The sequence below is a fragment of the Carassius auratus genome, chromosome 12 (genome assembly GCF_003368295.1).
Source record: "Carassius auratus strain Wakin chromosome 12, ASM336829v1, whole genome shotgun sequence".
NCBI lineage: Eukaryota > Metazoa > Chordata > Actinopteri > Cypriniformes > Cyprinidae > Carassius > Carassius auratus.
The window spans coordinates 15,004,417-15,031,675 of NC_039254.1; the positions used below are offsets into that span (position 1 = coordinate 15,004,417).

The 27,259-nt window shown below is 35.4% G+C and overlaps 1 protein-coding gene across 1 annotated transcript; it reads left to right on the plus strand.

The window, feature by feature from the left end:
• The first annotated feature begins 751 nt into the window (after positions 1-751).
• On the plus strand, positions 752-27,259 carry LOC113111942 (inositol polyphosphate multikinase-like). Its single transcript, XM_026277211.1, has 6 exons — positions 752-1,300; positions 3,736-3,821; positions 14,538-14,634; positions 14,726-14,898; positions 21,568-21,649; positions 23,998-27,259. Exons 1-6 carry the CDS (start codon positions 1,144-1,146, stop codon positions 24,525-24,527), a joined length of 1,125 nt encoding a protein of 374 aa, XP_026132996.1. The 5' UTR covers positions 752-1,143; the 3' UTR covers positions 24,528-27,259.

The window sequence follows — 27,259 nt, forward strand, 5'->3', positions numbered from 1 at the left end:
TTTCTCATATGTTAATTTGCATTTGCTCATGTTTGTACACAATAGTGTTTTTATTTGCTTTGTTAAAATGCATTTTAAACCGGCTTTGAGTATAAGTCCAATGCAGTCTTGCAAGTGTCTCTGATTTCAAAATTAATTTAGCTAATTCTTTGATCCTTCCTAATCAAAGATTTTAATTTGTTCTGTTGCTTTCTGAAACATTTTCTCTGTCCATTAGAACCTATACCGCAAACAAAATACTTAATTGGGGCTAATTTGTTTATCACCTTAGGTATTGAAGTAATATTTAGCTATATATCTGGCAACTGTTTGTAAACAGTTCCTGATATTATCCATAATTACAACGATATCCCCAGTAGGATGACACACATTATGCCTGAGGGATTTTCTTAATTGCTCAGTAGTCTGAGAACATGCATCATATCATTATGTAAAACATTTTCCATCTTGAGGTTTGTTTAGTAGTTTGTTTTTATCAGCGTTCCCATAAGTCACAATAACTGAACGTTCAGTGACATAAACAGACTTTTATCGTATTCGTAGATTACACCTACCCGGAAGTATTTAGAGGCGAGCCTGCCATTCATAGAAACATTTTTACTGTTAAGAGTTCATGTTTTTGCTCCTAAGCTTTTTACATTTAGGAAATGATTCCCAATGTAGACCTTACATGAGGAATTATAATATATTATAATATATAATAATAATATAGCTCGACGCATTCCGTGACGTTTGCGCTCGCTGTGCGTCGTGACGTCACACGCTGGGTCTCTCGGGGCGGAAACAAACAGCGAAGCGTTCTTACTACTGCGAGGTTGCGTGCGATATGATTCACTCCGTCAGAATATCGCGTCAATCTTTGTGCTCCGCTCGTTCCTTATCTACCATCTCATACCAATTACCGCGGGAGGAGTGTAAACATCTCTGAAGTCAGGAAGTGGGATGTGGCCCAGGTGAAAAGCTCGTTATATGGTCGCGAGCGTGGGCGCCGTGACTGATGGCACGCTATCGGTCACACACATCAGGATGACGCGTCGAGGGCGTGCGTTCAATATGTGAATTCTTGCGTGGAGGACAGTAGTTCAGAGAAATAACGAGCCACTGCAGTGAAGTATTCGGCGTGAGTGTCAGCTCAGCATCATAATGGACTCGTCTGTGGCGCTGGGGAGGCTGGAGCTCGCGCGTCCGTTAATGACCCGCGGCTCATGTTTACCGGAGGGCGGGCAGAGCGCTCACCTGAACGGCTGCGTGCCGCTCTCTCATCAAGTGGCCGGACACAAGTACGGCGTTGATAAAGTGGGTCAGTACACATTTGATGTCATTCCTTTTCATTTGAACCAGGAGTCTGTCGTTTAGAATTGTGTATGGGGCTAGCGGTCTTAATTTTTACCTCAGTGAACATTTCTCAGGGGGCAGTTTTTATACAGCATATGCGTATACTTTTAGGTTTTCTCTGTGTAAAGCTGTCCTTTAAATACTACGTTACCGTTTTTATCTACGGACAAGATCCGGCGGATTGCAAGACTACATGCTGTCTGTCACACTGTATGGGGTGAGATGTCACCATGGGACTTGTCATTAAAAAGTCTTTCATATGCCTTTTAGTTCAAATGAAACCGTAAAGCAATTATGAAGCAGAAAACTAAATGTATAATGTGCCATTTAGAAATAATGTCAAATTAAAAATATAAATGTTACTTACTGTCGTTTTTTTTTTCAGTGAAATTTACACCGTAAAATAATTATGAAGAATTGTCAACATTAGGAAAGAAAAGCTAACATGTAACTTAACCTATGTAAAAATATAAATACTTCTTTATACATGAAAGCATTTAAATGTAGCTTTTAAAATGCTCTTTTGGCTAGCAAATATTCTGATTGCAAAATTTTATGAAAATTCACACACAAAAAAAATAAATAAATGAATAATAATGATAAAAACGTGAAATATGATGGGAATTTAAGTAAATACTCTCATCCTAACCGTTTCAGTGGACTGTAATTGTCATAATACTGGCTGAAAACGTTTTTATTCAGAAATGTGTTTAAGTGGAATATTCTGTAATTTGTCACCTGAATGTATTTTATATTTTATTTTGCATTTTATGGATAATTGTGCTGACCTTGTGTTTGCCATGTAAATAGCCCCAATGCTAACATTTCATTCAAAATTAATAGACAAACCGTTTCAGTTAAAAATCTGTTTTAGTTTTAATGTTGAATTGTACCTGAATGCATGGCTTTTTTACACAACATCTATTCATATTGGATTTTCAAATATAATTTTTCATTAGTTGCTTGAAACAATCATATAAAAATACTGTGAAAACAAGTAATTGTTTATTTAGAGTTGACTTTAAATATTACTGACATAAGCTCATGTGAAAACTAGCCTTGGTCTCTGATTAGTAATTATCTTGATGCGCTACAGATTTAAGAGGAAAAAGTTGAATGGGCTGACAGGTTTTGTTGCTGACTCGGTTGGATTTCTCTGCTGACATGCGAAAACAGTTCTATATGTATAATCCATATAGTGAGTCAGTGATAACGCAGTTTTAAACAGAATTTGACCAATGTGGTAAAACGCAGGGAATTTTTGACTTGCATTTGCGTCCGCTGTAGTTCTTTATTACTGCAATAATATTTTTGGATGATCCTCACAGAGCCTGTCACCCATTTGCTTGGGCAGCACATAATGTTATTCTGCATATTATTATCTATTTTTAGGACTATTAAGGTTTTTTGCTGCAATGTGGCAGTATTTAAGTGTATTACCATAACTTGTAAAAAACCTGTAATACACTGTCATATATTTTATATATATATATATATATATATATATATATATATATATATATATTATATATATACTTTTTTTGTTTTTGTACATATTGCACTTATGTTTTTGGCATAATTTATGCTGCTTTTAATGAAAAGGTGTGGACTGAATAATTTTTATTACTGTATTTTTTTATTTATTTTATTCCATTATTTAATTTGATCCTCATAAACGTGTTTTTTTTTCATAGTAAATGTGTCATAGTAATTTTTTTTCTTTTTTTTTATGAATGTGCATAATCATTCAGGATTATAAAATAACAAACAAACTGAATAATAAAGCGTCCAGATGCATTGCAATTAGAGGGAAATGTTTGATTGTCATGATAGTGTTATTACAATGACAAAAACATGTATTTGTTTATTTAGGGTGTAGACAATAGAGTGTGAATGTTTAAACTAGATGTACTGTGAGTCACTGGAAGAATTGCTCCTTCAGGTAAATGAGATGTATGGAATTCATTTCAATAAATGCTTTATTTAAATAGTGTCTGTGGTAGCAAATTCCTTGTGGTATATCATGTTTGTTTTCATACATTCATCCTGGTCATGTTTCCTTTTGTATACCAATGATGTGAATAGATTTTAAAATAGCTGTTTTTAAAGAGGGGGAGCCTGACCTAAATCCAGAGCTTCACAGTCTTTGACCGTAATCTCTAAGCCCTGCCAGCCTAGTTCTCAGCACCATATAGGCCAACCTGTGATGTCATTACACACACTGCTGTGATTTCCCCTCGCATCAGATTCAAAAGGGCCTATTCACAGACCGTCATTTAACTCAGTGGATAGGAGTGTTTATTCATCTGTATAAATCAATGCCTATTTACAAAATGTTAGTGTGGGCTTGTTGTTTGACATTTGCACTGTGATTATGGGTTGTTTTTTTTCTAATTACAGGTATCTTGCAACATCCTGATGGTACGGTCCTGAAACAGCTGCAGCCTCCTCCAAGAGGACCCAGAGAGATGCAGTTCTACAGTATGGTGAGCATTACTGGGATGTTTTGGCTTCAAGACTGGTTAAAGGAACACTCCACTGTTTTTGAGAATAGGCTCATTTTCCAACTCCAGGTGAATTTTACAATTTAGTCAATATTGACACATCAGTTTGAGTTGGATTAAGACCCAGAGGAATGTTGAACAAGAGGATTGCACAGAACTTTTGCACGCACAGATATTGCAAGAGATATTAAGTTCATTTAAGTGGTAAGATTTTTTTGGGGCTAAATCACCTTTTAGATAGGATGTGAAAAACTGCTTAAAAATAACTGCATTTACTATGTGCAGATAAGTGCATATGTATTATTGTTTTTATTGTTATTTAAACTAACATTATAACATAAATTGCAATGAAACTGAATTTATTTGTACCATAGTGTTTCCCACAAGTGGGTATAACAGACCGGAGATCTCCAAAATGGGGCGTGAACTCCAAAATTGGGCAGAACCTCCAAAATGGGGCGGGGTCTCCTTTCGCAAAGACTTTCATCATTGGCTGTGGCTTCAGCCAATTGTTACTGACTTGCATTTCAAAATAAAACTTTATAAATTAAACATTGTTTCTAGTTCATCTAAAATAAAATATGCTATATAAAAAAATATTCTCTATGAGAGCAGAAGCCAAAGCTTGTGGCCAGTGGTGTTTGGACCCAAGTCTGAACCTCTGCTTCATGATGTAAACGGGAATCACTCAGGAGCTATACCCATCGGAGGGGAAATATTTTACTCTATTGCTTTATTCCAAGCAACGGGGTCGTCCCGGGGCACGAAAAATGTGCCTTTGTCCACATATCACATTATCTTATTAACTTTTTACCTCCTGAACTTTCTTTACCTAACTATTCAGCGTAGGGATGCACCGAAATGAAAATTCTTGGCCGAAACCGAAAACCGAAAAAGAGAAAACCAAGGCCGAAAACCGAAACTGAAAACACCGAAATAAATTATGCCAATTATTAGTACCATTGCATTAATTGCTATGACCGTGTAACTTTACTAAAATTAAGACATTGCAATTGCATAAATTAATATTAAAGTTACAAAGATAATTACAATTACATAACTTATAAAAAAAAAACATAAAAATACATAATTACAAATGATGTAAATATTTATTAAGCACATTGCAACAATGCACAGTATAAAATAAAATTCAAACTAAAAATTTATCCCACTCATGTGTATATTTAATAATAATGTACAGGCCTACTGGCCTGCAGAAAGGTTTTAAAATGAACAGTTCTCTCATAAAAACAAAGTGCATTTAGGTGAAGTGCATTTGAAATTTTTCTATGTAGGACTAGAAAGTGCATTACTTCTCCAGTTGGCAAGACTGTTATCACTTCTGGGGATGGGGACTTCAGACAGATAACCATCTAGCTGTTGAGCAGTTGAGCTTGTCATCTGCCTGACATTTGAGAAATATTTGAGAAAGTGTATTTAAATAGGGCCAGGGCATAAATGAACATTTTTATCAAATTAAAGCAGAAATCTAGCAGAAAATCTAGCATAAATATGGCTACAGTCTGATGTTATGTATGTATATATGTTTGTGTGTGTGTATAAGAACAAAATAGCCAACCTATTATTATTATTTGAGGCACTTTCTTGCATAATTCCACTGAACATATCAGACAACGATGGTGCATGCCACTCATCTGGTGCAGAGACGAGTCTTTTCTGCGCTCTGATGTGTCTCCTGCGCTTGGCGCTTCTCCGTCTCCATGCGGGTTCTCCGCATCCAGCGCGGCCTGGATCATTTCTCGTGCGCGCTGCCTTATTTCCGCATCCAAATAATGGTCATTATAACGCGGATCAAGCACATTCGCGATGAAGTGCAGAGGATCCGAAAAGATCTCAGTGAGACGTGTGCTCACAGACTTTATAAGACTGTACTTTTCTTTGTTTTTACTTCGTGGTCCGTCTTAATCTCTTTGTTAGGAGACGCTTTAGTGCTGCGAATAAAGGAATACGAAGAGAGAGAATGTTCTCACTGATGTTAAGTGAATGTCGCGGGGAGCTCGTGGTCTTTGCTATGCAGGTGCACGTGCAGGTCGCGGTTTCTGTTTGCGTCATCACAACATTTCGGCCGTGTTGTTTCGGTGATAAAAGTCTATCGGCCGAAAACCGAAAAGGCCATTTTCGGCCGAAAATTTTCGGTGGCCGAAATTTCGGTGCATCCCTAATTCAGCGCCAATCCTGCCATTCAGTCAATTTCAGTGGTTCAGGTAAGGTGTGGGGAAGGTTTAGGGGTTAGCATTTTTTTGTTGCATAGTTTAGGAAACACTTTAAAAACCCTTTCACACTGCCATTCCGGCAAATACACGGGTAAAGTGTTCCGGCAATTGTTCACGGGTCGCAAGATTTTGCACTTTCACATTGCCAGTGATTACCCGGGATATGTGCGTGCTTTCACACACAACCCGTAAAGATCCCGTAATGGCACATGACATCAGGGCGTGACGTTTAATGTACGAGTCAAAAACGCTAGCCATGCTATACTATCACTGAAGCAAGTGAACGATCTCGGCGTCAGCGTGGAACAAACTGATCTCTGCTTCATTACAGTTTGCACATATTTTTCATCGCGAACGTTGATCTTTCTGAAAACAGCCAGTAAAAGAGTCACGCGATAACGTGCGTCATCACTTCGACACGGCATTAGATCTGGCTTTTGTTCAAACAGCGCTCGTCCCGGGTTGAACCCGGTTATGTTACTAGGTCCCCGACCCGGTTTAATGGCGTAATCAATCCCGGGACGTGGTTGCTTTCACACAGAAAGCGAGCCGGCTAGTTCTGGAAATTTGCCGGGTCGGACGTGCAGTGTGAAAGGGGCTCAACTGACACAACCAATAAACATTTCAGAATCAGTTTTGGAGTGGAGTTTGGACTGAAGTGGATTGGGGGAAATATTGTGCATCGGTGCCATGCGCCTGTCTCTCAATGGGAGGAAGGCATGCCCTATTTTGGAGCTCCCACCCCATTTTGGAGTTCCCGCCCCTATTTGGAGATCTACAGGCTGCAGTTATACCCTTCTCGTTTCCCAGGCGGCATATATATGCAAACTTATTCTCTGCCAGCAGGAGTCGCTGTTGGAGTGGTAGAGATCAAGGTTTCCCTGGTAACCTCTGTACACACAGCAGTGCTCTGCTCGAAAAAAAAAAAAAATGCTTTATCAGACATTAGATGCAAGATTAAATGAAAATGACATCCATTTTTCTGAAGACAGTTGGTTTCCTTCAGAAATACAGTGATATAAAAACACCCATACTCAATGTATGGGAAACACTGTAGTCTCATAATTTAAGTCTAAACTCTGCAGATTACAAAAAATGAAATCAGCATCTTCAAAAAGCTGGTCAGCAGAAGGAAGCATGAAGTGCTCAATTTTTTTTGTAAACTGGTGCAGTGACTTTGGTTTTCAAAAAACAGAATGGACCAACACCAGCAGATGACATTGCACCCCAAATCATCACAGACCATGGAAACTTAACACTGGACTTCAAGCAACTTCGGCTATGAGATTCTTCACCCTTCCTCCAGACCCTAGGACCTTGGTTTCCAAATGAAATTCAAAACTTGCTCTCATCTGAAAAGAGGACTTTGGACCACTTGGCAACAGTCCAGTCCTTCTTTTCCCACGTAAGATGCCTCTGACGTTGTCTGTGGTTCAGGAGTGGCGTAACTAGCCAAATTCCTTGAGACGTCTGTATGCCTTGACCCCAACCTCAGTCCATTCCTTGTGAAATTAACTTAAAGTCTTGAATCGATTTTGCGTGACAATACTCATAAGGCTGTGGTCCTCTCGGTTGGTTGCGTATCTTTTTCTTCAACACTTTTTCCTACCACCCAACTTTGTTAGCATGCTTGGATAGAGCACTCTGTGAACAGCCAGCTTCTTTGGCAATGAATGTTTGTGGCTTACCCTTCTTCCCCATGACCGTGTAGCCTAGTGAACCAAACTGAGAGATCATTTTGAAGGCTCAGGAAACCTTTGCAGGTGTTTTGAGTTGATTAGCGTATTGGCATGTCATCATATTCTAATTAGTTGACAGTGAATTGGTGGGTTTTTGTTAAATGTGAGCTGAAATCATCAATCATTGAGATGCACCTATATTTGTTCCTATTGTGCTCTGCTCACTGATAAAAATAGCTTTGTAGGATTATACATTTGGATAATTAGTTTAAATTATTCTGTTGCATGGAACTGAAAAAAATAAAATAAAATAATATAGTTATATATAATATATCAAGGTAACGCTTTACAATAAGATTCCATTAGTTAGTGTTAGGGTGTATTCAAACTAGCTCACTTGTTCACTTGCTCTGGTACGCCCTCATATTTGCTCATAAAGGAATAATATATTGTTCGGAATTGTAAAGGGTTAATTTTATTTGCGTACACAGGTTTAACTCATGGTGACCATGTAACTGACCTCACTTTCCTTCCATATGCAATTTTAACCACCACATTTCTATTTACAATCATTCTAGTAGCACGTGAAAGCAGCATAGTGAAAACCAGATGATGGTAGCTTTAGCAACATTAGCCTTACAGAGAGCCAAGAGGCTGGTTGTTTTCACACACTGTGGCCACACAACTGTGTTCAAACACCTTATATTCACACCTGCCCAAAAGATCCGCACCAAGAGGGGAAAGGAACTTGAGTTAGATTCAATCGAAACAAACAAGACTGGTGTGAATACATCCTTATAACTAAGTATTAATATGTAGCCTATTAACTAACATGAACAATTCATTAGGCGTTTCTCAATGTCAAGGATACTTCCTTGGTAGGACTGATCCTTCCAAGTCACTTCCTTCAGAGGCTAGTTGAGACTCCTCTTTAGCATACGGAGAACACGTAAATGGAACAGGTTAGCAAGTGCATGTAATTGATTCATTACGTCAGTGAAAAGGTCTGTTTGAATAACGCTGTTAATGGTATCATTAAATTACTTTGGACAACTTAACTAGTAATTTTCTAAAAGAAATGCAGTTTTCTTCTTTCCTAATGTTAGTAAATGAGAATACAGATGTTCACCTTTAGTTTATGTTAATTCAGAGTACATTAACTGTTAACAACCATAATATTATTATTTAAAGGTTTTAATTAAGACTAGATTCAAGATTTTTATTCGTCACATACACTATTATATTGAGCATATATAACCAGCAGTGAAATGTGAGTCAGGTCTGCTGCATGGACAATGCAATTATTAAAGAATACAACACGGATGAAAATATACATAAATGGTAAATGGTAAATGGACTGCATTTATATAGCGCTTTCAACAGACCACATGGCCATCCAAAGCGCTTTAAAGGTTTGAAAGAATCAAATAAAAGTAAACGATACAAATAAGAATAAAATACATATAAAAAGATACTGTAAAATTAAATTATAGAATAGAAAATGTGCATGGAAGTATACTATAGTCTTAAATATTAAGATACACAGGGTTGTACAAAAGGCAAATGTGTAAACGGGTTGTGACACTGTCAGTATGTCAGTGTGAGGTAGAGAATGATGAATATCTTACTGATTAAGTGAATATAAAGTGGAGACAAGTGGATTTTAAGAGGATGGTTTTGAGTTTAGGAGCCTGATGGCCTTGGGGAAGAAACCCCTAAGTTGCTCAGTTTTTGCCATCAGGCTATGGAAGCACTTACCAGATGGCAGCAAAGTTAAAAGTAAGTTACTAGGATGGTTGGAGTTTTAGATGGATTTTAACAGCTCTGCCTTTGCAGCGTTTGAGGTAGATGTCCTGCAGAGAGGGAAGAGCAGACTCTGAGATGTGCTCAGCTAAGTGACTGGAGCTGTTCTCATACCACACTGATACCACACTGACATTGCCATATTTTAATGTGTTATAAATATAAATTCTATCCAATTTTATTGTTACTTTAAGTAAAAATTTTTAGTTTTTTATAATTCAGTATCATTAAAATTGAGTTATTAAAATAAATACCTTTGTTTTATTTAATAAAACAATAAACCAAGTGGATCCAGAATTTTCGGTTTTACATATATATATATATATATATATATATATATATATATATATATATATATATATATATATATATTAGGGATGTCAACGATTAATCGATGATCGATTAATTGTCGATAAGAGATGCAATCGATTAAGGCTATCGATGGTCGGTTAACCGATTCAATGTTGGGCTGCGTGCGGCTCATGCGCACTCAACACGTGCGAGCGGCTGTGAGTGACGGTGACGATATATAAAAGCATCATCATTCATTCACAATGTACAAATTAAGCTTTTAATGTGATTTAAACTTTAAAGTACATTAAAATAGAAACAACATAAAAGTTCTTCAACATTAAATGCAATAGAAATGTAGTTACTAATCATTTCATCAGATAACTGTTTTATATCGTGCGCTTTGCAGGGCTGCGGGACACAGTGACAGGACAGGTAGTCTATTCATTCCTACAACTTGTTAATTCATTCCTACGAATTATTAATGTGGCAATTGTCCATGTTTCATTAATTTTGTTCCCTAAATAACCCATGATTTAAGTGAAATAAGGGAACAAATTAATAAATCGAACGAATTCTTAATTCATGAAATCTTTAATTTCCCTTCCCATGTTTACCACAGTAAGAGATGCGAAAACAGTTATTAAAAGCGAAAGATAATAAAATAAACCTGGGAAATTAGAGGGTTAGACTATGAAGATTTAGGAAAAGAAACGATGCCTAAATATACTGAATTTGTGGAAATTCTTGACCAACCGGCAAACCAGAACAAAGCCGCGTAAATGAAGACTATGGGGTCCAAAAGCATGGTCGCGATCTAACATTTTCCAGTTAACCTATTATTCCTCTAATAAACAAAGCTTTTATACCACACTTGTCATAATCAGATCTTATCATTTCTAAATAAATAATTGCTGGATTCAAAACAGCGATTAATAGGCGCTGTGACCGACACATTCCCGGAGCATTCACTGCTGTCACTAAACGGTGACGCCGAGCATCGTTCACAAGTTTCTGCATGGACCTGACTAGGGCACAGGTTCTAAGCCCTGGGACAAAATGGGATGCTTTAAGGAAAATTTATAGCCTACTAAGTAATAGGCCCAACATAAAAATAACAATTTGTTTTCATGTTTTTTTTTTTTTTTTTTTAATAGGCTATGCGAAATATATCCGACTTAAATAGGCTAATTAAGATTAACGGATTTAAAACAGAAGTGTGGGCGCTCCATAAGTTCACAAAAAAAAAAAAAAGGATGACAACGCATTCTGTTTGTTTGCTTTATTTTACAAGAGCACAAATCTTCTGTTTTTATTGTGGGTGTGCACAAATGAAAGTAAACACTTTTGCGGAAAATATATATATTTTTTTAATGTCTCAGCTGTTTCGATCGCCCCGGAGCCTGCTGCACACGTATATTCTAGCGATTCAAACTTACATCGCAGTCTGTTCATTATCAAAATAAAATGTCAACTAAACATTAAAAGGTTACACTGGTCAGTTTAAATCGACCGTAGTATACCGGTCCACTCTGCTGTTATGCCAAGGACGTTTTTGCTCATATGAAGAGGATCATCTTTTCCGTCTATATGCGAATGCGTGTTAAGTGACAAGCCTAGTTTACATTATAAATAATAGTTTAACATTCAAATACATTGCGAATATGGAAACATTTCGATTTGTGCCGAATGAGACATGAGCAATAACCTCCAAATAAATCTAGCCAAAGCCGCGCTCGCTCATCCTCGTCTGCACGTATGCACTGTCACGATCTAATGCGCTGAATGCCGGATTTTTAAAAATCTGACATTTTCTAGGACAGAATCCAGCAGGATCAAATTAATGTGAGCAACTGTGTTTTGGTGCAGCAGCGCCGATGTAGTTCACTTAATGTGCAGCGCAGTCACACGCGCTCCACATTTCGGATAATTTTATACAATAATGTCAGTTGAAAACATTGCAATTGTGCTTTAAAATACAACAACGAGCACCACAAAACCATTTAAAGAGGCGCATTCAGCGTTCTCCGTGCGGGATTGGAAACTGTCAACAAAGTAAAATGACCTCAAAAGTAGGCCTATGGCGCGCTCTCTTCATTTTATCAAATGATCATAATCGCATCTATTCATTTTATAATCCTGCTACTAGCATTTTATTCAGACTAAAACCTCTTTAATTCAAGTGAGAAAGCGTTTTGTGTGTGTGTGTGGCTTTTGCACATCCTGTCATACCGCTGACTGCGTGCCTGCAATAGACGCATTTTGCAGTATTATGGTTAACGATTAATCGATTAATTGATCGTTAATTTAAACTACGATCGATCATGGAAATAATCGAAATTTGACATCCCTAATATATATATATATATATATATATATATATATATATATATATATATATATATATATATATATATATATAATTTATTTATTTTTTTGGTGTCTAGTGCCGATATCTTACACAGCAAGGTAGCTGATATAAAGCTGACGTATGATATGATACAATTACAGTGGGGCTGTAATCGACTGTATTCCCAATAATTGAGTTTGTGAGCACTTGGTATCATATATTTTCAAGGAAAATCCTGGCAACACAAAATTCTTACAGTATACAGAGAAAATTATAAAGCGGGAAACCGGATATAGCGCAGGATAGTTTAAGATTGATGTGTTTAGAGGATATTTTTAAAGTGTATTCCAAAATCTCATTAAAATTAGATTAATGTATATTTTCTGAACACTGATGGTTGCCACTCTGAGGCATTAAAACAAAACAAAACAAAAAGTAGGCGAATGTGAGTCATATTGGCTAGTTACATGTGGCTAAAATATGGTTACCATCATATCAGAAAACATGCACATTAGAGGTTGACCGATAATGGATTTTACCAATACAGATAGCTAGGTTGGACCACACTGGCGTATACAGATTAATGAATTGTTTTTAGTTTTTTTTAAATGGAAACCGTGATTTACTCTTTAAAAAATAAAATCTTTAACAGTACTGAATGAACCATACTTTGTAAATTAATAAATTAATATTAATTATTATATTTATCATTAGTTATTTCATAGTTTGCTTATAGTCCTGGGGCAGGTTGCACCAGCTGGACGTACACCCGGTCGTAAGACTAGGCTGGACGTAAAATGCACTTTAAGTTGTGCATAGAATTTATACCCGTTGCGCCATCTCTGTGTAGTGCTATGTCTGAGACTAAATCTTGCGCCTAGTCAGAGGTAGGTGTAAAGTGAAAAGTCATGATTTGCTCGGACATTATTTGTTTTCAGGATTCACGTCTGTTATTCTTACTGCAGATGTGAACTGTAATGCTTATGGACTTGTCTTTTTGGGCAGGATATTAAATAATCGCAAAGCTCGATGTAGCCTACCACACTGTTGACAGTAATTGAATACAAAATCTATTCCTGTAAGTCATGTAGCTTAATAATTATGCAGTAAAATGTTATATATGAACTGGGATTATTAAAAGAAACATCTTGGACAGTGTAAATGCTTGGAAATATGTAATTACTTTAATTGCATTCATTATTTGTAACGTGCTTGCCATCCAATAATTGCAATGAGTGTTGTGTTTTGTTACTTTTAATCAGAAATAAATGGTCAACTTTCAAATTTTGCTTTTAAATATTTTCACAAAATACAAACTATAAACGTGTTTTCTGCCACAGAAAGACACCAGTAAAAAACAATGTCATGTAAAGTCGCATTTAAGACATTAATTGTACATAAACTTGATAGTCGGCTATAAAAAATAACTCTAGAGAGAACCATTATATTACATGTATTATATTTTACTTAACCCTAATTAAATCCGCCATGGGAATGTGAGAGACTTCAGATTTAAAAATGCAGACTTGTTAGGAAATGTTTACTCAATGAAATCATGGCGCGGTGGCTTCACTGGTTATGATGTCTTAAGCAATTCAGTTCTATATTAGTCATTGTGGCGTGAACGTCATCTCCGATAGATGCGGGAGAATGTGTCGCATGGATGCGCCTTGTCTGCACTGGACATAGTTGCTCCTGATCGTTGTGCAACAGGTGTAAATATTTATCGTAAAGCTGGATGTTGCAAAGCCCAGCATAGGAATTACACCCAGCTTTTTTATGTCTAGCTGGTGCAACCGGCCCCAGATGATGTGAAAATAATGTTCACTTTTTCATAAAAGCATTACCTGGTACATTTGTATAGTTTGCAGCCTTAAAAATTTTCAGAAATGGAGCCATCACTAAAACACCTTGTGGTTGCCATGTTGACAATTTTACTTTATGCCATTACCAAATCAAGTATGTTGTTTCATCTCCTGAACCAAACATGAAAACACAGAAAAGGTGATGTCTACCCTTATGTTTTGATGGTCTTGGATTACAATAAAACCGTATAAAGCTACATAAACTATTCAGGTGAAGAGTTAATGGTGAAATTATCAATGTGAGAAGGAAATCACAGTATCTGAGCATGCATATACATATAATGTAAAAAGTAGAAGCTTTAAAATGTAAAGATGTAGGAATCTGTGTGAGCTGTGCTGCATGCATATACTAATAGACTTTTCTTGTCTGCAAAATGTAGCCAAGTTTTGCTAAAGTGACGACACATTTACAATAGTAAATGATGTATACATTCCAATACAAAAATTTCACAGAGTGATCTTGTTGTTTTTGTCAGGTGTGTGCTGAAGACCACTGCGACCCCTGTCTTGTAGACCTTAAAACTCACCTTCCCAAGTACTATGGCACGTGGTCCTCACCAGATGCTCCCACAGGTACAAAGATGGATGCACGAAGCTATGAGGAGATTGGTGGATATTCTGTACAGCATGTTTAGTCAGCATGTCTGTTCACTCTTTTCCGCAGACCTGTACCTCAAGCTGGAGGATGTGACACGCAGGTTTCAGAAGCCATGCATCATGGACGTGAAGATCGGCCAGAAGAGCTATGACCCCTTCGCTTCACAGGAGAAACGGGAACAGCAGATCAGGAAGTACCCGCTAATGGAGGAGATCGGCTTCTTGCTTCTGGGGATGAGGGTATGTTTTTGTTTTTAAAATAATTTTGTTAATATAAATGTACATATATTCAAAATATATATTGTTTGTGTGTGTATTTACATATTAAATATTTGAGAGGAGAAAAAGTTTTTTCTTAGAATTATTAGACCCCCCCCTCTTTTATTGATTAAAGAGATAGTTCACCCAAAACTGAACATAAATGGTGTATGCTGTTCTGTGTCAGCTTCATCACACACGTATGTTGTTTACGCTCCAAGATAGTGCCAGCGTGACACGGAGACAAATTTTATAATGAAGTCATTATTTCTGTTTTCTTTGCATTAAAATTTTTTATTCTTATAGCTTTGTAAAATTACGGTTGAACCCCTGTTGTCACATGGGTTATTTTACCAATCTCATTGCTACATTTCTAGACCTTGTTCATGGTAATTACATTGCTGTATATTAGAGCTGCATGATAAATTGCATGCGATAATGCACATCTTGTCAGTAAAGCCGGTTCTGTTATCAGCAGTAAATCTCCATCACTTGCACACTTTCACATGGAGCATTTACTACATGGAGCCGTTGTTCACTGACAAGCAGCGCAAAATGTGCACAAAATATGATTGTGGTTTTGGGCAGCTTATCAGTGATAAACGGCTCTGTGTAGTAAATGCTGAACCATGTGAAAGTGCGCAGGTGATGGGCATTTACTGCTGATTACAGAACCAGTTTTACTGACAAGATGCACGTTAAATGTCGCATGCGATTTATCGTGCAGCCCTACTGTCTATGGGAGGGTCAGAGAGCTCTCGGAATGCATCAGTAATAACTTAAGTTGTGTTTCAAGATGAACAAGTTCTTATGGGTTTGGAACGACATGAGGGTGAGTAATTAATGACATAATTTTTTTTTTTTTTGGGGTGAGCTAACCTTTTAAGGCTGGAATACACTACACAAAATGTTAAACCGAGCATTTTTTAAGACATCGTTGTCATACATTAGCTTAGTGACAATGAAAATAATGTATTTTAAAACTCACTCAAAATATCAAGCCTGTTTGATATCCTCTAACTGGATGGGATTCATAGTCTGAAGCTAAAAAAATCAGACTCTGTGACCATCCTACACTACATGATTTTATTTTTCTATGAAATCTGTCAACTCACATATACAGACTGGCTTTGACTTTTGGCAACTAGAATCAACTTATCAAAACTGTGACGAAGTCGTTATAGTATTCACTTTGCCTTTGGTTGTTGCAGCACTACACATTCATCTAGTCGGGCTGATATAAAGGGTTCTTTTTAGAGTGCAGATCTAAACAAGGTCAAAAATAGGTCTATTTTTGAATGCGTGTTAGCTGCAAAGGTTAGTTGTTAGCTGCTGTCACATTGACATTTTGAAACTTGCGAATTGCATGCGGGTCGTGTATGCTTTGTAATATGAAGCAGAACTGCTGGGGTTAAAGTGTGGCTATAGGTAGAAGTGTGACAGCCGGTGTCAAAGACTCCCCTAACACGCTCAGAGGTGATTGTTCCACTCTTTACTGACCCTTTTGAATCATCTCTACTTCCTGTATACAACCCAAACACTGCTATCCTTAAGATGTCTGCAGATGTTTTTATTAGTCAGCTCAAAACAAATATATTTGAATATGTTTTTGGATCTTTCAATCCAGAATGTGGCTTTGCTCTTTCAGCGGTTCTGTCATTTCATCTAATGATAACAGCCGGTGCCAGAGCCTTGTGTTTTAAGAGGTTGATTAACAGCTTTAGAGCAGACTCGGTGGTAAAGCTCAGTGTTAAAGCCACAGTGTTGTGTGCACTACAGTCACACACTAACTGAACCCTGGACACAACAGGCAGTAGCAGCACTTTCATCAACACTGCTGTAGTGAACTGTTTGAATAGCTTGGGAGGGACATTTCTTTCTGTTTAATCAAACGGAGCATGCGTTAAGAAGCCTAGTTAAAAAAATTATGATAATATCAGCAAGTGTAGTTAAGTGGAATGTTATTGGTTTTAAATGACCACAAAAAGGAATCCATGCTCCTAGTAAAAAAACAAAAACAAAAAAACTAATCTCAAATGTAATCTTTTTTTTTTTTTTTTTTTATTATATAATTGCCGTTACTGCCCTTACTGCTGTGTGAACGGAAACCGATTTTAATCGTCACATTTGAATTGATTTTCAACTGGCTTTCAGTGAATCGTTACATCCCTATTTGTCAGTTATTTTATTGATGAGCATACAGTGCTTATATCTGTATCTGTTTGCTATATCCATGTTCTGTAAATGCTCTGTGTAGATCTGAATGCACCAGATGTCTTGCGTAACAACATATCCTGTTCATTTAGCTTGCGCTACCAATCTGACCTGTTTCGTCATACGTTTTCCTGGCAGCATGCATATGTGTATCAATCTTGGAAATGAGAGAAAATTCCAGAGCTATCTGTAATTTCTCAAAAGCTAGACAAACTTTTAGGGATTGACGCAGATGATGACAGCTCTTCTCGTTTATTGTGTTATTACATGTAGAAAGGGTGAGCAATTCTAGTAACATCTCCAAAAAGAATTAATCACCAAATCATCAACTATGTTGTGCAAGTAGTTTAAGAATTTCATCTGTGGTCTCTGAAAACATTCGATCTTCCTCTGCTGCACATTCTAAATCTGAACAGATGAGAGAAGTTCATGCGGTGAGTCATGCTGTCAGGGAAATCTTTTTTAATTTGTTCATCAAAAAACTAGAAGAATGAGCTAATGACCATTGTAGATTATGTAATAATGATATCTGTTTTAAAATATAAAAAAAAAAAATTTATTCCTGTGATGCAAAGCTGAATTTGAAGCATTATTACTCCAGTCTTAAGTGTCAGATGTTCTTTCTGAAATCATTCTAATATGCTGATTTGCTGCTTTCTCTTTATATTTGTGAACCATAACACGCCATTTTAAAAGACATTAATAATGAATTTAGCAAGGATGCATTACATTGATCAACAGTGACAGTAAAAACCCAAACCTCAGCTGAGAGAGAGCGAGGATATCTGTACCATCAGACAGGATGAGCTTATCAAGTCGTGGCCTCTCCCAGCATCCTCAGGGTCCTCTGCTTCTCCCTTGAGAAACACGGGTGGAGACCTCTAAACTCTATCATCAGCTCATGATGGATGAGGTTTACTCAACACTCTTCACTTACGCAGAGCCATGTCATTGTTTATTATTTCAGAGCAAATGTGCTGGTCATCTGAGAACAGCCTTTATGTTTTTTGCCTTTCTTCATTTGTACATGGATTTTAATATGTAATGTAAAACATTCCTGATTGCATTGCATGCAAGAGCAAGGTAAGATGTGTAAGTGCATCTTCCCTTTAATAAAGCCAAACACCTTTTGAAATAAATGTCTGTAGTGTAATACAATATATTATTAATTTAAGGAATAATTGATGATGGGCCATTTACATATACATGTAAGGCCCTATGAAATCTGTATATTTCCCAAATTCGGTTTTATTTTTCTTCAAATTAATTTTTTTCTATTTTAATTGATTTTGTTTTTACATTTTTTCTAGGCTTCTTTTTAAATGGTTAAATTACATTTTATTAATCAAAGCATGTCTGATTGATTCAAATCATGAAGCTTATACAATTTCACATCTATTTATAAAAAGTGTAACAAAAATGACATTTAGGGCCTATGAAATGTTTTTCACACCATATGTTTTATTATTACCAAATTCTGTGTTTTAACATCTCTAATTATTTGAATACATAAAAGCAACTTAATTTATTCAAATTGATTCTTAGAATAGCCTTATGAATTAAGTGTTATGTAAAATTTTCTGGTTATCAGAAACATTTAACAAACTTAATTTATTTTTATTTTTTTTATTTTTTTGGCAAACAATGGAGATTTACTTTTAAAATTACAAACTGGAAGAAATGTTTCATGATTATTTCTTAAAAATAAAGTTTTAATACTTTTAGTAGTAGTACAGTTACTGAACAATAGTAAGCTAATATATTTCTGGCACAATGTCTTCAAGTTAAATCAAACTTTTATTTTGAGGATTGCTGTGAATATCATCTAAGTTTCTGAGTGAATATGATATAGTTTCTCTCAAATGAAATTCTAAAATGCTCATGAACTTTTGAGTAATTCATCCAAAGTTTGACAAATTCCGTGAAATACCGCATTATACATTTAATTCTATTTTTATGACTGGATTCTGCAATTATGTCCGTTTTCTGCATCACAGAAATCACAGGGCCCTATATATGTTATAGGTATTATATGCATGTGTTATATGGGTATATGTAGATATACCTAAGCCTGTATGCCATATATAGGGTCCTATGATTTCCGTGAGAAAATAAAAAACAAAAACATATTTACATGTACATACTTTATTATTATTATTATTATTATTATTATTATGTCTTTGTGTTCCTGTGAGGCACAATATTTCATTCCTTTTTTATGTCTCCACATATAGCAGAATGACAATAACCTAACTTAACAAGGAATTAAATGGCTCATCATCAATTGTTCCACTTTTACTACAATTACCACACCTTGAAATGTTGTATTTTAAGGCATTTGTCAGGTTTTTGTCCTTCAAATGCTTTTGGGTGTAGGGCAACTTGCACATCTCATCTCAAGCCTCTGTTGCGGTTTCCGAAATGTCATTATAGAGATTGTAACAGAGGCTTGAGCCATTGATAATGCAGTTATTAATAAACTCTAATGCAGTTATTAGAATGAGTGACAGAGAGTGATTGTAGATGTGTGAATCATGTGTTAATAGAGTGGTACAGATATTAAGACAAAATGCGAAAGAATAATTTGCCATGAGTTCCCTTAAGATTTTCCTATGGGCTTTTATAATGGGCTTTTTCATATCATGAGTAAAATAAGGTCTGTGGTCAACAAAACTTGACAATACTTTGATGTTTGCTCTACAATCTACACACCCATACTGAAACACAAATTTTGAAGCTATTAAATCTACTTCTAGTAAGAAACTACAGAAGAACGTTCAGAGTGTGAGTGATTTATTACCTTCTAAAATCTCAATCAAGCATTCAACAACCCTGTAGTATAATATACACTGTAAAAAAATTAATAAAATAAAATAAAAAAAGGAAAATGTACTGCTACATTATCAATTAAGAATTTAGGACATTATCAATTATTATGGATATTTCTGTTTACCCTACAATACAAAGCCAAATGTTGTGCATGTCCAAAATTCAAAATAAAGATAAAATGTGTGTAAAAACAAAACCAATACAGAAAATTTTCAATTTAATACAGTTCAATGTGCACTAATATTAGAAAAAAATACAAAATTAATTATTCAGTGTAGTATTAATCTGTCAGTGTAGTTTTTGTATTTTTGTATTTAAAATTTGGATTCTGGAATAACTTTGAGTAACAGAGTAAATCCAGAAGAACCATGACAATGTCTCCAAGACACCTGAAGAAACCTACCTGCAAAGCTACAGTACTGGGAAAAGTTTTAAGCACTTGTGTGAAGAAAAAACTATAAAGTGAGAATGCTTACTAAAATAATGTCATGAAATAGATGTTATTTATTTATTAACTAAATCAAATCAGTATTTCCTGAGACCACTCTTTGCATTTAAAAGCTTCTGTCCTAGGAACACTTGCGCATAGTTTTTCAGATAGCTTTGTAGGAAGGTTTCTTCAAGCGTCTTGTCACACAGTTCTTCAGAATTTAGTCTTGTCTCAGTTTTTTTTTTTCTTTTTTTTCTGTTTCTTCAAGTAATTCCAGACAGACTAGATTATTGGATTACTGAATTATTATAATTAATGGCAAAAGGAAAGTTTGGAAATATAAAATGATATTTCCTACTGGCCCACTAAAGCAAAATATAGAAATAAGTGTCTTATAACATTTTTTTTTGTTTGTTGGTGAAAAAAAAACTAAAAGCCTAAGACTTCTGCATAGTACTTTATATAAGAACAGAAACAATGCATCTGTTGTTTTCTTTTCAGTGTCTATCCCTTATTTATGGAGCTTGACATATTTTAGGAGTTAAATTTATGTGTTAGATACTTTATTTCAAGATGCTTACAAGGTCTTTTACCACTCTGCCTCAAAGGGAAGCTTAAGTAAAGGAAGCACAGTCCAGTCGTTTAAGGAAAATGGTTGGTTGACCTTTTACTATGTAAAAAAAAATAAAAAAAAATGGAAATGTGAAATCTTCAGGATTGGGGTTGTCTAAAATTACACACAGAAAGGGCAGCGAGGTCCAGTTTCTTGGTGAAATATTGATGGGGAGCAGACGGTATGTAAATTCTCAGTCTCAGGCCGTCCCAGGGGTTCAGCTCTCTGCCAGCCTGTACGGAAAAACAGATGGATGAAAAGAGCCGATCTACATAACCACCAAGCAAACAGAGCCATTACTCATAATTGCACTGTTGATTTGGATGATATAGAAAGGAACTTAATGCCCCTCAGAAAATAAACCCAAATTACACAGTACGATATTATACTGGCTCCCTCATCACCCTTTCCAGAAGTTCAACTTGAATTTCATTTCCCCACTGGAATTAATTCAATCAGAGGAGATACTGCAATCACCTTGAATGTCCTCTAGAGGGAGAGCCAGACCTGTGAAGAGACCATTCTTATTCAACTCTAGTTTAAAATGTTTCTTTCTGTCTTTTAGGTGTATAAAGTTGGCTCAGACAGCTATGACACATATGACCAGCATTACGGAAGAGGTCTCGTGAAGGACACAATCAAGGAAGGTAAGATCAACCACAGGGTCAAAGCATCATACTGTTTACACCATAACACTCTTACCTAAAGCAGACCATGCTTTTGTTGCATTTATCTAGGATGAATACTCTTAAAGACACCTTGATGAGCACAGTATTCTTTCCTGGATTGACATTTGTCTTTTAAAATCAAAGACTCTATCTTTTTATTTTGTTTTATTTATTTTTTTAGCAGATAACTAGGTGTTTAATTTATGAACCAACTTCTTATTGTCGGTCACGGACAGATAATATTTACCAGGCCTCAAGACATTGATCAGAAAATATATTTCAAGATTTCATATCTGGTTTTTGTACTTAAAATGCTATTGTGTGTAGGATTTTTTTAATGCATCTCATCCAGTGCCTCCATTGCTAAATCCAAAACATAATTGAATACCAAGTAACTGAGGCTTGAGCCATTGATAGCAGACTGCAGTTAATATCTTAGATAAATATAATGAATATACACAGTACACACACACACATACTATGTGAACAAAAACTTTTATTTATATGAGATTAATCATGATTAATCATTTGAAAGCACTGTTTTTTTTTTGTGTGTGTGTATTTAAAAATGTAATTTATTCCTTTGATAGAAAGCTGAATTTTCAGCAGCCATTACTCAAGAAACATTTACATTTTCAGTTCTGAAAGTATATATATATATTTTTTTTTTACTTATTTTTTTTTTTTACTTATTTTTATGTATTATGTATTTTTACTTATTTTTTTACTTTAACTTATTTTTATGTATTTTTTTTTAAATTTTGGATTAAGATTTATAATAATAATTTGCTGAGCAAAGTCTGTTAAATTGTAAAACAGCATTTAAGTGCCACGTAAAGAAAAAATTACGATCTAAAATAACGAGATTAAAGTTGTAATAGTATGTGAATAAAGTCAAAATAGAATAAAGTTGAAATACTATGAGAATGAAGTCAAATTACTTAGTAGGCTATGAGAATAAAGTTATAATATGTGACCTTGGACCACAAAACCATTTTTTTTTTTAAAATGAAGAGTTCTACTTCTTCTGAAATCTGAATAAATAAGCTTTCCATTGATGTATGTTTTTTTTAGGATCGGACAATATTTGGCCGACATACAATAATTAGAAAATCTGGAAAATGATGGTGCGAAAAAATCTAAATACTGAGAAAATCACCTTTAAATTTGTCCAAATGATTTCTTAGCAATTCTTATTATTAATCAAAAATTAAGTTTCAGTATATTTACAGTAGGAAATTTACTAAATATCATCATGGAACATGATCTTTACTTAATATCCTAATGATTTTTGGCATAAAAGAAAATTCGATCATTTTGACCCATACAATGTTTTTTTGGCAATTGTTAAAAATATACCCCAGAGACTTAAGACTGGTTTTGTGCTTCAGGGTCATGTTCTGACAGTATATTCTAGCCTATTGCACATGCAAAATGGCCTGGATTGGGAGCGTCTGGAGATATTTCAAAGTCTAAGTTAAGATAAAATGTTCCTATTCAGTCTGTTAATAAATATCATATTCTTGATATTAAGCCGTTTTTGTGAGTCCTATAAATTGACTCTTCCTCATCCTAGTAAGATGATGTGGCCACTTGGACACATCTATATTTAAATTCTCTATTGCCGTGGCCCGACGACAACTCCTGGTCCTCTCAATCCGGGCCATTTGAATGCGCAATATAGCCTTAACTCTCAAAATCGTATAACTTGAATTTCTATTATTTAAATTCTCGCAATATTTCGACTTTATTCTCGTAGTATTGAAACTTTATTTTCATAGTATTTCAGCTTCATTCTTGAAATATTACAACTTTAATCTTGTAATTTAATATTTTCTTTTTAACATGGCACTAAAAGGTTATCGTAAAAGAAATCATAAATGAGTGAAGTTTTTTTTATATAATTTTACAAAAAAAAAAAGTATTTCAAATAAATGTTCTTTTGCAGTTTCTGTTCTTCAAGGTATTCTGAAGAAGAAAAAAAACTTTCCACAAAATATTTAGCAGCAATCTTTGATAGTAATAAGGACCATTAATAATAATTGATTAAAATTTAGACTGAATGATTTCTGAAGGATCTTGTCACTGAAGACTGAAGTAATTGCTGCTGGAAATTTTGTTTTGCTTTACAGAAAAAAAAAAAAAAAAAAAACTGTTTAAAAATGTTCACAATAGTACAGACTTTTTGTATGTGTTTTGGATGAAATAAATGCAGCCTTGGTGAGCATAAGAGACTTCGTTCAACAACATACAAATCTTAATTACTCCAAACTTTTGAACGGTTGTGTACCAATTCAGTTTCTAACAATATTCTCATTGTCCTGCAGGTTTATCCAAGTTCTTCTACAACGGCGACATTCTCCGCAAAGACGCCATCACTGCCAGCATCCTCGAAGTCCAGAAGATCCTTCAATGGTTTGAGGGCCAGAGTCGGTTCAGCTTTTATGCAAGCTCTCTGCTCTTTGTCTACGAAGGCGTCAGCATGCCAAATCACGTCTCCCAGACCGTACGGGAGAACCCAATCGCACCCGAGGCCTGTGAGCAGAACAACAACATCAATCAGAGCCTCTCCATGTACTCCCTGCACAAGAAAGGCTGCGGCCGGAGCCACTACCAAGCCAAACAGGACAATGGCGTTTGGCGCTCCTCGCAGCAGCCCAACGGCAACCACAGCGTCGCAAGACTGGAAGAGGACAGGAAGGAGAGCAAGAGCGAAGCGGGACAGGAAACGGTCAGTGACGTGGAGGTGAAGATGATTGACTTTGCACATGTCTTCACTAGTGACGTTCCTGACCAGGGTTACATCTACGGCCTGAAGAACCTACTGAAGGTCCTGCATCAGATTCTGGAGGAGTGATGAAGTTGTTGAAGGTATGAACCGTGTAGCCACTTTCACGTCTGTCCACCCGCCTTTCTCTAATCTGCACTACCTACACCATCAGTGGAGTAACATGTTTGGAATCCTTCCTCTAATGTATGTGCTTTAGTCTTTTAAAAGCTTTGTATAGTTTATGATATCCTACTCAGGTAAATGAATCTATAATACTTGTATATTTATCCTAACAAAGAAGAAACACTCTCATCATATTATGCCTTTGATATTGCTATTAGTTCCTGTTTCCAGAGCCATTGCAGGATTTCTTTTTTCTTTTTATCCATTTCCTTTTTTTAAATCAATGTAATTGAAAATAGGAATGAATTTCATGAGTGTTGATGTAGGAAAATATATTTGATGTTTCTTTTGCATATGCTGCCATTATGACCCTGCCTGTTTCAGACCTGTTGAATTTTATCTCATTTTTTAAAATGTGATTTGAAAAGAATTAAACCTTCTGTGAGTGTGTTCATGTTCTGTGATTACTGATGCAATATGACTGAAATATCAGTGAGAGTAGTAAGGTTGAGATCATTTATTGTTTTTCCATTGTACAGCCCTTGAGGTTTGTCTACATCAAATGCCAAAGTTTCCATTAATGAAAAGAACTTGAATTGTGATTTGAATAATACAGTCTTTCTTTGGAATATGAGCTAATTTAACTGGGTGTCCAGTTATTTCTTTAAATTGTTTGTACACATTTATTTGGTGACAGCATAGGATGTGATAGGAACTAAAAAAGACATGGATGTTGCTCGATATAAGAGGAAAACAAGGATACCCTCAATCATAAACATTTGAATCTCAGAAATAGATTTTTCTTTTTCTTTTGTTGTCGATCTCTTTCTTTTTACTTTAACATAATTCATCTTGCATATAGAAACATATGATTTGTCAGTAATCGTTTAACTTGTGTCTTTTGCATTTGTCGTTTACATGTTTATTAGCAGCTTTAAAAAACAAAAACAAGGAACATTCAGGGTGCCCACAGTCATTAAAAATTAATTAGAGAATTAAAACTTATAGAATTAAACAAAAAATTCTACAAGCCACTTTTATTATTGGTATCATTAATTTAGTTAACTCAAAAAACTTAATCAGCTAGTAATTGTTCATTTTGAGTGTATCCAGTGAAATGAAATTAAAAAGAATGGAAATTCATTGGTCTATTGTGTGGGAACCCTGTTTGCATCCTTTTTTTTTTTTTTTTTTTTAAATCTCAGGCATAGCATTTTAATAAATTGGTTCTTAATGCTTACATGAATAACATTCATTCATTTACATCTCAATGTGTCTCACTGAACTCCTCAGAAAATAGTGTCCTTTTGTAACTTTCACGTTTCTCTTGTTTGTGTTATTTGTGTTTTATGTTTCATTAGCTTGGTTGAGATGGATGTCGAACGACCACAGTTTGTAGACTGCGCCAAGTGTACGAAAAACAATGTAACATTCTTGTTCACATGCACCTTTAAAGTGGCACAACATGAGGAAAGTTGCTTTCTGTTTGTACCCATAAATACAAAAAGTGCACGAATAGCATAGCTCTATAGAAATATGTGTCTTCGGGCAAAGTTTAAAATTGCCTTTGTGCCTATCAAATAAAAAATAGTTCCTGGTGTATAAAAGGTTTTCAGCGGACCTCAAGAACTGAAAGTGGATTATATATAGTGCTCTCCATTACAGTATGCTTTTGTTCACAAATAAATGAACTGATGTCATGTTTACATTCTACCTTTATGGTTATCTGGACAAAGACGCATTGTTATATAGTCGTACATGCATAACTCAATAATTATTGTCCATTAATTGTCTTATTTATGCACTGAAAGGAAGTTAAAATATTGTGTACATTTATGCTTTCTGTTAATTACTAAAAATGATCTGTCATTTCTTTTTCTGATTGTTTTATATAATTTTTTTTTTTATATAATAGTATATAGCACCTAATTGGTAACTACTGTATGTGTGCTGCTTAAAGCACTTTAGGGAGCCTTTAGTGAGACTGGATATTATTTTCCTGTGGAAGAAATTGATCAATCTTATTTAAGGGCATGAAACTGTTAAATCTCAACAAATGGACAAACTAAGTCTAAACCCTCACATCAACATTTGTACACTGGCTAGATCTTTTGTTCGGTGGAACTGCAGGAATATTTCCATGGCATTCATTTTCTGGAAGATATGATGATATCTCTTTGGCGTCCTAATGCTTGCTGTTCAGTATGTGGAAATATACAGGCCTGGGTTAGTGTTGTCTTAAACTTTCCATAAACATGGGGATTAATACAAGAGGACAGAATTCTGCAAATAATAACCAACTCAAATGCCATAACATTATGGTAAATGTCATAACATTTATGGTTTCCAAATAAAAATTGTATTCAAATGTTAGCCATGGTTTCCCGAGTAGAATCGCAGCCCTGAACTGTTTTAATAGTGATCTTTCTTGAAAATCGAATAAACCACGTTTGTTGTATTGGGCAGTTGTCACTGAAAAGTGAACAAACTCAAAACTGAACATTGGTTTAAGCAAATCTGATGCTTACTGACCTGTATAGTGTGTAGTCTTTGGAGAAATGTCTGTTCAACCCTGATCTAATTGTTCTCTTAAATTACCACCTTTGAATATAGACATATGAACTTAGTATTTACTTGGATGATACTGGGTGTATATCTGGCAATTTTTCATTAATAAAACCTACATTTAATACCAA

Bases quoted from the DNA above. Each gene is read 5' to 3' on its own strand.
- LOC113111942 (XM_026277211.1), top strand. From the start codon at position 1,144: ATGGACTCGTCTGTGGCGCTGGGGAGGCTGGAGCTCGCGCGTCCGTTA. The intron at 3,822-14,537 runs GTGAGCATTACT...TGTTTTTGTCAG, and splicing joins AGATGCAGTTCTACAGTATG to GTGTGTGCTGAAGACCACTG. The intron at 21,650-23,997 runs GTAAGATCAACC...ATTGTCCTGCAG, and splicing joins GAAGGACACAATCAAGGAAG to GTTTATCCAAGTTCTTCTAC.